We start from the raw sequence: 15,760 nt of genomic DNA on the forward strand, positions 1-15,760 counted from the left end.
GAGAAGGTATCTCGGTGCATTTGGGCACAGTTATTCAGCTATTTTTATCAACTGCATGAGCTGGTAAATGAAAATTTAATGAACTCTGCTGTTTACATTAATTTAAGTTCACCCTACAGTTGTAATCAATAGCAGAGCTCTTGCCATCTGGTGAAAACACGGAAAGCCACAAAGAGAGTCATGTTCTGTCATTTTACTGATAATTTGCAAAACACGAAAGCCAATTAAGCAGAATATCCAGGAAAATCAATCTGTTAATCCATCATTTAACCTGACACTATGTTGACAGAGGGCAGACGAGCAGCTCGTTGCAGGCACTGATCGCAAATCAAAAGGGCCATGTCCATTATGACAGGCTCCTCCCCAAATCTCCCAGAAAAATGTACGTATTTAGGGGGGAAAAGTGACACCCTTGAGCAGGCTACTCCGCTTGACAAAAGCTCCCAGCAGGAACTGACCAACTCACACATCAGGCTCTGTATCTGAACGCAGTACAATGGGCCACTGTGTTCTCATCTTCAGCTCAGCTTCAGTCACCAGCACAGCAGCGCTTCACAACGTCAGCGCCGCACAGCTTATTACAGCGACACGACACAAGAGAACAGGAATGCTATCAGCAGTGGACATACATAGGGGGAAAAAAAATCCCAAGCATCCCCTCCACATTTGTTCCATTCAGTCTGCGACTCAGGCTTTGAATTCATACCACTGCACTTTTGTGTTCTGTTTGTGTGTGTCAATAAAGCAATAAGCCACAAAAGAAAAATGTGTTACAGTGATTTTTCCAAGGCTGACAGGTAGAGATCAACCAATATAACCTTTAAGTAATTATTATTACTTTTTTAATTATTATTGTTTATTATCATCATAATTTTTTACAACCACCACCACCAATATATATATATATATATATATATATATATATATATATATATATATATATATATATATATATATATTAATCAATGTTGTACTTAATAATAATGAGTAATAAACATATTTATATCATTAATTATTAATGTTATTATTATTAATAATAATAATGCTTTAACGCAGGACCTTGTCATTGCTAGCAGTATTTGTCAATGGTCTGAGCATCATATATATATATATAATTTTTTTTTTTTTTTTTGTGATATAGTACAAGAAATTAAAGTAACTACACCTGTGAATCACCTTTTTGCATGCTACTGTCTCTCTACATATAATAGTGGCAACAGCAGCATAATACAAGACATAATCATAAACAATTTTTCTGCCAAGTAATATATTTCACTATATTACTTGCCACTTTATAAATTATCTGCAGTCATTTAGAATCATTTTGTAACAAGCTTTAAACACGGATTCATAATTTAGAATCAGAAATATCCATTTCATACAGCATCTACAACCCCAATGAGAGAAAATCATTCTAACTGGTGATTTCACAGCCCTGTTTTGTGCGGATCTGAACCTGAGACATATTTTGGTGAGCTTTAGAGTGAATTCTCCTCTCTTGGGCTGTTGCTATGGAGCTATGTACTTCCTCCGCAGCTGCCGCCCTGGTGTGGTGGGTGATAAGCATCAGGGATGCTGGGACACAAGCTCTCTTATCTGGACACATGACCATAATCACTTCCTGTTCATTACCTCTCCTGCTAGAAAAACACATAGAAATTAATGTGGCCTGACCAATGAGCCGCTGCTAAAAACATACACGGAAAAACAAGCTTGGACACTACCGGGCACAAACATCCCATTATCTGTCAATCATCCAATCCGCATGTCTGCACTGATGCATTAACAGCGAAACATATGGGTTAGCTAATGCTAGTTTAACTACAGCGTTTACGCCACAGTGCCGAGCTACGATGCAATAACAGCCCCTCCATTAGAATGCAGGTCTCGTTCCCTGTCAGGAAATAAAGATTGCTTTATTGATACATGCTGTTGCCATGACAAGCATCCACCAGATCCGTTTGGATCCTGAAAATTCACACAAATCTGGCCTGACTAATGAGTTTCAGCCTGATCAGCATCAGATGGGTCTCCAAGGCACGTGCCCAGCGGCTGCAACTCATCACTTTTGTATTTTTGTTTTTATTATTAATCTTTTTTTTTTTTTTTTACATAAAACTATTGATTAAGAACCGAACCTGAGAACAAAACCTGCTTTGTCTCTTTTTTTCCTTTATTTGGATAATGGAGCCTTGGAAGTTATCTTTCCAATTATAGTCTGCAAATCACCATCATATTTGCTAAGAGGACAAAAATATCTCTATCATATTACAGTATTGATTGCGGGAGAACCTGAGCTGCAAATTTTCGTTGAAGTTTCCTTAGGAAAACATGACGTGAAATGATATTAATCAAATAGAGTGATGCTACACATTGACTTTATGAGGGTACAAAGACTAAAAATAGCTTGATGATATGATATTCATACTTGCTGCATTACGATCACAAGCATAATGAAGGCAAAAGTAATTTCATGTAAGCACTTTCATCTGTCAAGTACTATTGGTATATATATATATATATACATTTTTTTTTTACTTATAAGGACAGTTCACAAAAAAAAGGAAAATTCTGTCATTGTTTTCATATTTCTTCATGTTGATTCAAATTTTAAACTGATATACTGAAATTGACTTTTTTTAAGGGTCGCACCATTATGACAAAAATCGAAAATTAAAAATCAAAGTCAATGTTGATTATTCCCTTGAAATTGAATGATGTTCAGTGATTACATTGAATGATGTTTATACCATTGTTTGAAGCAACTGCATGCCATATATTTATATGGAAAGTAAACAAGCTGTTTATTCAGTCTTCCTGGAAAATTGTTTTTCTATAGTATTAAGCCTCAAATGTCAACTTTACATTGGATTGGTTTCTTCTGTAAATAATAATAATAATAATAAAAAAGTCAAATATGCTTGGTATTATAATGTCATACTAAAACTAAAATGAAAACAATGGAAACCCCCTTAAGATAATCTGTAGAAAGAACTTACACATCTTAAGCACTAACATAACATTACATTAGTGGACTTTGAACGATTACAAAATTGCCGCATCCGTAAATGTAATCCTGATTAGAAATTCAATTAATTGTGCAGCTCTACTTTTAGTCAAACAACTAGACAAAATAAAGAAAGAAATAAATGAAAATACCAAAAAAGGTTTCATAAATGCTATATAACTTTCTGGTCTGTTTCATAAATGTATTTTATGGGGTCAAAAGACATATATATCAAACGAGTCATAAAAATCACTTTTATGGTTGTTTTTATTATGTTTTTCTCCCTTTTTGAAGCTTGACAGATGTGGTCACTATGAACATTCAAGAACATTTCCTCTAAAAAAAGAAAAGCACCCATTTGGAGCAACACTTGTTTATTAATCATTGAATCAGAAACAACACAATTTACAACAAAGTGGAAATGCTTTGATTGCAATTCTTTCTTATATAATGCTCATTAAAGCATCATATTAGTGTGAAAATGTTTTAAAATAATATTTGGCTTAATCTCACTACAGCTGAACACCCAGTGAGATGTTAAATGTGAGTGTTGTTGCCTGATCTCTGTTAACAACATTACAAGCATTAACTTACTATCTGGCAAATTTAAAGGGTGCTTCATTTGTCTTCAGTTTTGTGTTTTAACCACCTGTAGGAAGCTTTGTGACACTCTCTCTCTCTCTCTCCCCCCTTAATGTGCCTCAGGACCTACGGCTGTGAGGTTCATTTGTTTGTGTAGTTTTCTTTGCCCATGTTTAATTACAATGGTGCAGCTGTTCCTCATTTACACTGGGGTCATATATTTGAATGTGTGTGTGTGTGTGTGTGTGTGTGTCTCTCTTCAGGGCCTTGTTTGCAGAGAGCAAAAAGACAGTGTCCACCACTATCAGACTCAGAGGTATACTGAAACAAGGATGATTTTGTGGTTTGACTTATAAGCCTCGAACGTTCGAAATTGCAAGGTTGAAAAAAAAAGATCGTTATTAAAACGGCAAAGGAACTATTTCCATCTTTTAAAGCACACAACACCTGTGTAATACTGATTTGCATTTACATGAACAGGGAAGGCATGAAACTGAATGCCCAGGGGCTTTCGAAAATTCATGAATTGTTTTATAGATCAGTTGTAATATTTGTAATGACAGACTCATTTGCACTCTTATCCATGACAGGCTAGAAAACTTGCCCTTTCGGACAGATTTTAATATACTGTGCCTTTCGTCTTGCGCAGTGAGAATCATATTTTACTAAATCAGGACCACAAGATGCTGTTTCAATTGAAAGCTATGCGGAAATTATTGTTTTAAATGTCTTTAAAGCTCAGATTTGAATGATTAGTGTTTAAAATAATGGTGGTGGATGAAAGGCTGTTATGAAGACAGACAGCCTCTTATCCCAACAAATCTAATGCTAAGCCCCAACCGCAAAACTTTTCAAAGTGTTTCTATAAAACAAATGGGTTTGGAACCATTTTCGACTCCATTTTCTATTCTTTCAGCGGGAAACCGCAAAGAAGGTATGACTAATACAAAACAAAATTGAGTATGACTTTCTGCTGGCTCCCTGTTGAAATGAGCTCCGTGTTTTCTCTGTCCACTGCCTTTCATTTCCATTTCACTTGCTGTCCTGATAAGGTTTAAGTTACTTTGAATTGCCTTCTCTTTTGCTTATGAATGGTGTACACACTTGTCGCGCTAAAATTAATTGCTCTCTTGTGCACCGCTGTAAGAGTAACGCATATTTTCATGTCTAATTTTAGGCTCATGAGCGGAGCTGAGTTGGCTGAGAGTGTCCTCTAAAAGCCTGAATGTGTAAACACCCAAAATATGGCACATCGATCAGCCTCAACCCCTCAAATAATAACTTGAGCAATTGACCTGCTTCAAAACTTTCCACCAGAACATGAACAAGCATTGAGGGGAGTTTCTCTGAAAGTCAAGCGTGCAATTATAACTTTAAGTCTGTTATTTTGGGTCGATTTTGACCTCAAACACAGCTGCTCGCAGTGAGGACAAAATTTTTTAAATAAAAGGAATGTTTGTTGAAAACATTTTTCTTCTTGCTCTTAAATTTTGCATGTAGAGGAAATGTCTAAACTACTTTCAAGTACAGTATACAAATCTAGCTAGCTAGCTAGGTAGCACGCTTGTTTTCAAATTTAAAATATTCTGTTAACCACACAAAACATCAAAAGCACACTTTCGTTTGTTTGTTGGTTTTTTTAACAGCTGGTTCTAATTTACAAAACAAAATATTTCACATAATAGTAAGCAAAAGAAAGACCCAATATTAGTTATGAATTTGTTTCAAAATGTCCCAAATTAACACTACAATACTTAATAATAAATACAATACAATAATAAATATTTGGGGTCGGAAAGGTTTGTTTGTGTTTTTTTGAACGAAGCCTCTAATGCGCACCAAGTTTGCATTTATTTGATCAAAGACAATTAAACAGCAGTATTGTGAAATATTGCTAAAATTGAATTATTTTATACTTTGATATATTTTAATATCCATTTTTCCCCCTGTGATGGCAAAACTGAATTTTCAGCAGCCATTGCACCAGTCTTCAGTGTCACATGATTCTTCAGAAATCATACGCTGAAATATGCTGAATTATGACTAAAAAAAAAAAACATTTCTTATTATTATCAATGTTGAAAACAGTTACACTGCTTAATATTTTTGTAGAAAACATGACATTATTTCCAGGATTCGTCAAATTCCTGTTTCACTCCTGATGAATAAAAAAGTATTAGTACCTTCCAATAGACATACTTATTCCAAATATATGAACGGTTGTGTTTTCCAGTGCTATTTAATAATGTAAACCAAGGCATCAGAATGCTCACATCATGAAACAGCATCATGATCAGTGCAGTATTGATGTTTTGCACTCTACTTTTTGCACTTATAGGTTTTGATTACAGCTTATGATAAGCCTCAGAGCGTGGAGTCCATTTTGATGATTATGTTCCAGAGGAGAAAGGTGTGGGGCCCACCTGTTCTAGAGCCGCTGAAACATGATCTTGCACATGTCACAGGACAGTGATCGGGAACTGGCAATGTGTCCTTCCTGATCACAGGAGAACAGAGGACCAGGCATCAAAAGGCTGACAGGTGCCACTTAAACACCAAAGACTGAGCTGAATGAGGGGAAACTCAACAGGCCATTAGTTCACCTACAGATGGGTCCACAAAGGCCAGGGTGTGCTCCTTCACAAAGCTGCAGTGTGCGTATCAGCCCCGATGTGCTGCTGGAAGTCCCTCCACGAAACAGCATCACACAATAGAGACGCTGGCACTATCATTGTGGTCAGAATAACTCACCAAGCATGCAAACAAACAGACAAATGTGTGTTTAACAGATGCTGGACTCATTGAAACTGTGCACATGCCATGAAATAACACAGAAATGTTTGTTAATTAAATAAACTATGGATTATCCGCCTTGTGTGTTGACGACACACACACACACACACACACACTCAAAAACTACAAATAATGGAAAATCAGTTGTTATGGTGTGAGTCCTTTAAAGATATTAGCAATTAGACCAATGGAAAAAGAATGTCTGGGATATTTTAAAAAATCCTGGATCCGCACCATAACTTTCATTACATTCTGTGAAGGAAAAAAAAAAAAAGCCTTTATGTGAAAATGATTGCAATATGTTTCGTAGTGAGATTAAACCAAACAATTAAGATATTCTGGATTGGTTTTCACAGTGCCATCTGTTTGGATGTTTCCTCAAACTGAGGAGCCTAATCAGCTATTCATATGTAGACTGTCATTGGGCAAAGCAGACCCCAAAAAATGAGATGCCTCCAATGATTTCGCATTCACAGATTTGTGCCAGAGTTTTCTCGACGCGCATGGCGGCCCTGAAAAAAAAAAAAAAAAAACATTCCCCAAGCCAAAATAAAGCGAACACATGTCCAGATTTTATGATCATTATGTTCAGCTACTTAATGAGTTGATCTTTTGGCATTTTCTGCATCGCACCGCACTGGCGGATATGCTAGCAGAGAAGGAAGCTAATTATATTGAGAAAATAATCTTATTCTGTAACAAACTTGACTGCTACGCAATGTCACATTTGTTTGAATTACACGCAAGGCAGACTCGGAGATTGGAGAGGGCTGAACTGGGACTGACGACTAGCATCGTAAACACAGATGCAGACGACGTAAACATGTCAGTAAAATTCAAGGCTGTAAAATGCAACCGAAAGCTGTCTTTCTCACAGGAATGCTTGAGTTTACGGCCTTGCATTTTCCACAGTGACAAACACAAAAATGGAACATACCAAGCAAGCAAAATTCCCTCTTTTTATCTTAACACACAAAGTGACGCCTTAGCACTTCAGCACAGGTCTCTTCTCACTGACTATGAAAAGCTCTTTTCACTTCTTTACAACATACCCCACTTGTGCAGATCTTTCTTTGTCATTTTCGCATTTAAATGCATCACTGATAGATTTCCCAAACCACCTAGACAAACAAACTGGGGGTTTTCAAACTTTTAATGTCAAAGTTCCTCACTTGTTTTGTTTTGTTACCCCCATAGGCAGCCATATATCTGATGGAGCTTGAAGTGTGATATTAGAAATTAAATAATTGCATTTTATATTGTCATTGTACTAAAAGCAAAAAAATAAATAATAATAATAATAATTCAATTATATATTGTATGAACTTTTTTCTTTATTAATGTAATCAAATATGGCCTGGAAATTAATAATTTATAAAGAATAGCACTCTTACAATAAATATTGCTCTTTCATTTTTTTTCTCCGAAATTTTCTGTGGACCACCTTGCAACCCCTTGAGGCCCCCGGTGTGACCCAAACCCTGAATTAGGCTACTGGATTACACAACATTAACAGTAACAGTGAAAATCTTCAGTCCAGCAATTTTTGCTTTTTACAACAAAAATATATAAATGTAACCCATTTATTAGAAACCTGGTTAAATTCATACCAAATGTTACACACCGATTTGAATATGCAGAATGAAGATTGATTTTCTGTGAATAACAACTTTACTTTTAGGCTGTTCCTCACAAAGCTATCAAACTACAGTAAATATAGCACTTAAGTCATATGACTTTATTAATAATAGGATATTTAGGAGCAGGATCAGTCATGTCTGGTATCCAGGTGATGGATGCTAAAATAAATGATAGAAAGCAACAGAGAGTCACTGATAGACAGCGTTATTTATGATGTGCAAATAAATGGGTGCTGTGCTACAGTTCCCATGTGAGTGTTTGGACAGTATATTATGTATTTAATATCCACATACTGGAAAATGATATGTTGACATGTCCCTAAAGTCCAAGCAAACAAACCAAGCAGATTTTCTACCTCATAATGGAAGGAAGTGAGATGCAACAAGCCCACAAGTAATGGTCTTATATAATGAGTGTGTGTTTGTGTTTATGATTGTGTAGTTGAGTTGTACATTGACCTGTAGAGTTGTAATGAACAGTAGCCTGAGCCGCAGAGTCTCTTTAGATGTGCACACATGATATGCAATTAAAAACTCTATTCACATTCCAGTGAGGCTGTCAATCAGAAGCAAATCCTTCTTGACAGTAGCCAGTGAACCATGCCTGCTAGCCACTGAACAGGAACTCCAACAATAATGGCTTTTGTTACCGCAAAACCAAATTTGGATGCAATTAAGTTGACCTTATATTAGAATATATGGATATTGTGGAGATAAGACAATACTTGGATCTTGCTGTGTTTGTTTTTTCTTCCAGAAAATGTACATTTTAATTTATTAACTGACAATTGGTTTAGCACCTGCTGCCAAGATAACAGTAAGAAGCTACTAGAAACATTTAATGTTCAGACTTAACATACACTAAACAAACATACAAAACATACAAAAAAAGTCAATCTTTTGCAAAGTCATCTGCCAAGTGAAGCTTGTGCGGAGGCTTCAATGAATGAAAAAGAATGTCATGTTAGTGATGTGCGGCACTTCTTGTTGTGCTTGGAGCTTGACCTAGGCACAACATGAGCAAAGATCACAGCTTTTGTCAACCTCTCACATTTATGACAATCCACCCATGTGTGGCCAGCCGGTGTAATGTTGACATATGCTGTTGACATAAGAAAAACTCCCAGATATCCGTCAGTCGTAGGACATCTTTGTTTAAATCGGAGAGCAAGCCATTTTGGGAGTTACAGTACAATGCTTTTAAAACTATTCAAACATGAAGGTTTTAAACAAGCCCTAAACACTACACTTAACACCTGTCTAGGCATACTGACACGACTTTTAATAATGCATATAATTAAGCAAAACATAAACCAGAAATAAAATATTTGGCTTTCATGTTTTAAAACTGCATATTTCACAATAATACATGACACTTTGACAAAAAGAGTTTAAAAACTTTTAAGGTTTTTTAAACAAATAATCAATGATAACTTTCAGAAAATGTTGATCAAAAAATGATATATTGTATAAACCTTTTACTTTATTAATGTAATAGCCTGTTAATTTTGAATGAGGTTTCTGATTTTTCCAACCACGTTTAAAACATGATTCGTCTGATTTAGCAGTAAAAAAAATGAAAATTTAATATTTAAAGAAGAAACAAATCAATAAATAAAGATTAATTTCAATGGAGAAACACCGAATTAATGATTTGTGCTTCCAATGTTTAAAAACTACGGAGCCCCACACATGACATGCAGGAAAAAAATATTAGGCTAAATCGTGCGCACGATTTACTAATTCGTTCCCGCGATGTACTAAAACGTGCACACGATTTCTATTTTGTTCACTCAATTTATAAATTGTGCGCACGATTTACTAATTCGTTCCCTCGATTTGCTAAATCGTGTGCACGGTTTAGCAAATCGAAGAAACGCAATAGTAATCATGTGCACATTTTAGTACATTGAGGGAACGAATTAGTAAATTGTGCGCACATTTCTTGCATGTCATGTGCGGGGCTCCGTAAAAAACGTTTTAATAAATTTTTTAAGTTATAAAACTTTGGTTGCCAGGTAACAGGAAAATGTATATTTAATTAACTGATACAATGTTCATACCGACCTAGTGAAGTACTAAAATTTGTTTTATATCTTTATAATATACTGATATCCAAAGTTTATCAAAAGTAGCTCTTCCACAAGCTTAGATTAATACTAATATATAAAAATTGGATTTCACACAAATACCATACTGGTAACTCCTTTGTTTAAAATGCACATGCGGGTATTGATCTTTACAGCTGGAGCAGTAGAAGAACTTTTTTTGGTGGAGGGGGGATTTGGTGTTGGGGGGCTGGTCAGTTTTAGAGTGTGGTTTGAGTACTGCTCTTGACTAACAAACACAAAACACAGCGTATTATGTCAGGTTCAACATCCTGGGACCCTCTGACATCCAGGACCACCAAAGATCTCAGTCATTTCTACTTAATTGAAAATGCCTGTGGCTAAGACACACACACAGGAGACTTTATACTACGGAGCATGGCCCATGACAGCAATACATATCTGAGACATCTCATTTCTCATCTGTTTTTAATGTAATCTCCTTAAGAGCAGAAATTTAGGTGCATTTTTACAAAGACATCAAAACCACACACAGAAGATTCCGCAGACTTTTGCCCATAATTATAATAAAAAGAGCCTGAATTTAATTTGGCAGGTTTTCCACTGACAAATGTTTATAGGTCTCTTGACAAAAAAGGATTTACTTCGAAACAATTTTCCCTCATAAACTGCAAAAAATAAAAAGAAAGAAATTACAAAGAAATTTCAAGTACAACTGAACTAAACATGAAATTTGTATGTAAATGAAATAAAAACTGAAATAGTATTTTCTTGTTGAACGCATTTCATTTGCAACTTCGGAAGAAATGTTTTCTACACATTAAACATCATTCAAACCTTGCAGGCACAAAGCCCAATTAGTTAGATTGGACTTGTTCTATCATAACACTTGACAGCGCACAAGATTTGTAGACTGTAAACAAGCAAAACCTGTGAAATCTTTCACCATTCCTTAAAACCACATCAACAACGAACAATGCGTCATGCGTAGTGTTAACAGCTTGCTTGCATTATCTCATTGGCTGTAATAACTTCGAGCCTGCAAACTCTATTAAAGCAGCGACTTGAGCACCAGCTGAAAGTCATTAGGCATGAAATAAATCATTGACTTTGATATAGGTCGGCTTCAGCAGAACAGTTTTGTTGGCCATTAATGGTCTGGGGCTGCATCTTTGCCGGTTTTCATAATCCCAAACAGTCTGTAATCCAATCCTACCCATGATGCCACACTCTCTTGCTCACGCTTTCTCTCCAGAGTACCGCTCAAGACCACACTTGACTTCCTTGACAGCGCTCGTGTATTAAAGCAGACATCTGAGGTGCAGATTCAGATTCAAAGAGTCCTCTACAGGGTCAAATGCTTTTGTTTAGCAAACCGACACTGTATCTTGTGACAAAAATATCAGAGTAGGTAGAACGATAAACACAGGGTGATAAGAACCAAACTGTATGGTGCAGGAAGTGTGGAGCATTAGTGTGTTCAAAGTTGCTCCATTTTTTTCCTTGCAGCAATAACTTCAGGCTCGAAACATGTACCTTTCACTGCACAAAAAGCATCGTGCTAGACAAACACAGACTTTCCTGCATTTACAGGTTTTGCTGAACTGCAGAAAATCCACAACAAAGTGCACTGCAACTGAACGCTTTTAAACCAGCGCATGCCTGCAAGGCTCGGAACTAAATCCATAGTGTATGAATAAAGATACAGTGCTTGTTTTCATATTTTTCTGTCCACATCAAACAGAAAGAGTGCGGTCTTCTGGGATCTGAGGAGAGCAGGTAGGGAGGAAGTTAATCAGATGGGGGGGCTTTGTGCACAGACTGAATCAGTCCCACTGGCAGCGTGACCCCCGTTTAGCCACATACCATCAATTTCTGTCTATTTGTTCTGTAGATACCACACACCACTGTCACAATCTCACTTGTTTGCTCTGCTGTGTACATCCCTCTCTCCCCACCTTCTCTTTCTCACCCCTCCAACTCCAGCTCCCCTCCTCCCTCTCTTTCTGAATTGCTAAGATGAAAAATCTCGAGTGGACTTGATATAGGCTGACTTGCTTCTGCAGTAAAATTACACTATATAGATTATATCTGAAAGCCCTTCCCCTCCTTCCCTCCCTCTTCCTTTCCTCCTTACCCCCGCCAACTTTTCTTCTCTCCTCTACGGTTTTAGAAACTCAGCAAAGATATTAACAATTTACTGCTGCACATCAAAATTACATCTAACAAATGAATCACTGAAACAATGCAATGAAATTGTGCTTTCAAGGATTTTTTTTAAATAGAGTCTGTCACTAAAAATGTGATTCATCCATAAAACATTTCGGTGTGTAACTGCTCTTAGACATGAATATGAGACCTATGGCAGTGAATCAAGAAGCATTGAAAGGAATAATACAACCCCAACCCCCACTATATCACCCCACAGTAACCCTACCCCCTCCTCATACACTCACACACACATACACAGACACACACACACACACTCTCTCTCTCTCTCTCTCTCTTCCCCATCTCTCTTTATCCTGCGCATATTCACTGCACACACACAGTAACAGCACCATCATTAGGAGAAACAGAGGAATACAAACCCCACATATATCTGTTGTTCCTCAGGGACTCGGGGGATAAATTAATGCCATAAGTATAAAGTATGATTATGTGAACCGCATTAATAAACAAACGCACTACACAATAGCCTATATACTATCTGTTATTTGTGCATGATGTGCATAAAGCACAGTTTGTTGATGTTCATGAGTTTGTTGGGGCTGTGATGAAGAGCAGGTGTATTTAAGAAAGCACGCTACTTTTTGCTACCAACTTACATGATGCATTTTAGTATTATTTGCATTTTATTTAACATTACCATCCGCGCGCGGTTTCAGTGACAACCCGAAACAGCGTTTTTAAGTTTTTAGGCGACGTAAAAGGCGCGTAAAATTGCCGATGTGCGCGTTTAAGAGTTACAAATATATTATTAAAAACAAATAGTTTGGAATAAACAGATAATAAACAAAGTCACCGGGTTCGGATACATTTGTGGTGCCGCGCTCAATCGCTCCTACTTTCCCCGACTCTCTCTGTGACAGTCAAGTGAAGAAGTAACGTTACAAACTTTGAACAAGTCCTCAGCCGTCCATTCAAGTTCAGCCGGGCAAAACTCAAAACAAAACACATTGATGAATATCCATATCATAAAAGATTAGCATCATAAAATGAAGCTTTACCTTATTGCAGTACGGAGAGTCCGAATAGTGTGACTGTCCCAGTCGGGAAGGATCTGTTGCTGATGGTGGTGGGGGTTGTGGATAAAATCTCACGTCCATTTCAATAAAAGCATCAACCGGTTCCTATTGCCTTTCCACTAGAAAGCGTGTTCCTCGCTTACTCAGAAATCGCGACTCAAATAAGAGAAGAAGGTGCAAAGTGAAGGCTTGAAAGAGGCTCTCTATTGCGCCTCACATCCGTTCCGCGGTTTTCTAAAAAACTTTTATATGACCCTCTACCTCAGTCGTCTTACAATAGAGAGATACCGCAGGAAAAAAAAGCGCACAGGTTTGGAGAGAACAAGAGCATCTGGTGAGTCTGTGTTGACTGCTGTGAGTAGAGATGTGTATCTTCTTGGTGCAGCTGTGGCTCAGTGTAACTGCTCTATGGAGAGAAGCGAGCGCTTTGCCAATGTTCACACACAAAAGACTCGCAGCACACGCGGCGCTAGCGCTGAGCGGCCACAGGGGGCGCTGCGATGTGCGCTCTAGAGCACAGGATTTGCATCAAATTTGCGTATGATACTGTCTAAACATTTGGTGACGGAAGATTCCGTTTTTCTGTGACACTATCGCTCTTCAATACGAACACATTTTTGACAGTTGTGTGTTTAGAATTTATTAAAATGTAATGATAAACAAGAGTCTACAGCTGTGGTGCAAACCTGCTAGGACTGGGTCCATTAGGCCTCAGCAAACTTCCAAATTGGGCCCAAGGTGAACTAAAGTATTTAAAACAGTCTTTTATCTTTTAATATTGTTTAACTTCACATGTAGTTTACAAGTTAAACTTTACATTTTAAACTCTGAATCTGGCTAAAAATCTTTAAGTAAAGCATGTAAACTGTTATCATATTTTTTTACTTTTTTATTTTTTCCAAAGAATTTGCAGTTCTTAAAAGTTATAGAATCACAGTTTTAATGTATCAGCACTATGATGAGAGTCAAAAAGTAGTTTAAAAAGCACTGGTGGAACAGTCTAATTAGAAAATTATTATTATTATTATTATTATTATTAGCCTTTATGAAAAGAATATGTTGAATAATACACAGTTGAGCCCTCCGTACGGTCATAAACCTCCACTGCAGGTTTTTCATTTCTCCCTCTCCATTTGCTGCTCCTCCACTCTGCACTGCCCACAAGAAAAATGTTAGATGGAAAGCTTTGAAAAGTCATTCTTAAAGATTAGGTTTCTGATTTCATTTTAATTCTAACTTGTAAACAGTATAGCCATATTTCAAGTATACCCAACACTGACCATAACTTATGAATATTTCTGGTTCTCTGCTTTTCCAAGAATCTATTTTCTCAAGGGCTTGGGAAGCTTTTTGACATTTCACATTGCTTTGTTTTGATATGGATAAGGCATTTGATTATCCCTGATTAATCAGTCAAAACATTCAAAGACTTTGTAAATGTTTTTATTTTTATAAAAAAAAATGTTTACATATAAATATAAGGCAACTGCCTTCCACAAACAGAAACTATCAATAGGTTCTGAAATCATTTGTTCCATTCTACTAGAAGCAACATCTCAAATGCCAGACAATCTTAAGAAATGTAAATCTATCTATCTATCTATCTATCTATCTATCTATCTATCTATCTATCTATCTATCTATCTATCTATCTATCTATCTATCTATCTATCTATCTATCTATCTATCTATCTATCTATCTATCTATCTATCTATCTAGCGTTTGTGAACTACGTTATCAAAGCTTATGAGAAACACAAAAACAATGCCAGCATAATGTTTTCGGTGGCAAATGAGTAGGATATGTTTTCCTCAAATGGAAATGAAGGAGGTGTATGTGGTCCTATTTCTTGTCAATTACATTGGAGAAACTGTCATTCTTCATAATTTCTCATCGATGATTATGATGATGATGGTGAGGTTGATGATGATAGAGATACACAGTGCTGTTATTGGTATAATGTTTTTGGTGACGAATGTACCAAATCAGAATGCATCATGGCCTTTCTGCATCAAAAGACACAGTAAAAGAAAGTCTGCTCTGGTTCTGTTTGGATACGGCCCGTTGAACGTTGAATGCTAGTGCACACAATAGCTCGCTTTTTTGTGGTCAAAGTAACGTCAGCATTTTTTTTTTCAAAGGCTGTTAATCTCTGAACAATTTGTGACTGGCAGCCAAAAAAAAAAAAAAAAAAAAACTAGCTACATAACATTCTCAGCCATAAAATCGAACTTTATTCTTTATTTCTTAAATGGACTAGACAATATCCTGGCATCTGCTTCCAAGAGATGAAAGTTGAGTTTAACAGTTACTTCTACAACAACACACTGGCCTGCATGAATCTCATATGAAGTCTTGTACACACAGAACAGGTAGCCTGATGAAAGTGGCAGACAAATTCAATGCTGAAGACATTTTAG

The 15,760-nt window shown here is 36.7% G+C and overlaps 1 protein-coding gene across 4 annotated transcripts in view; it reads right to left on the reverse strand.

Moving 5' to 3' along the window:
- Positions 1 to 13,785, reverse strand: part of tox (thymocyte selection-associated high mobility group box) — a 54,683-nt gene extending 40,898 nt beyond the window's left edge. The window contains exon 1 of one of the 4 annotated variants that reach the window (XM_052615591.1): positions 13,322 to 13,785. In XM_052615591.1, coding sequence (XP_052471551.1) covers positions 13,322 to 13,420 — 99 coding nt within the window. In that variant the 5' untranslated portion in view covers positions 13,421 to 13,785. The remainder of the gene's footprint in view (positions 1 to 13,321) is intronic. The other 3 variants (XM_052615571.1, XM_052615578.1, XM_052615580.1) reach the window with 3 other exon arrangements.
- Positions 13,786 to 15,760: the final 1,975 nt, after the last annotated feature.

Source organism: Carassius gibelio, chromosome A2 (genome assembly GCF_023724105.1).
Source record: "Carassius gibelio isolate Cgi1373 ecotype wild population from Czech Republic chromosome A2, carGib1.2-hapl.c, whole genome shotgun sequence".
Classification (NCBI taxonomy): Eukaryota; Metazoa; Chordata; class Actinopteri; order Cypriniformes; family Cyprinidae; genus Carassius; species Carassius gibelio.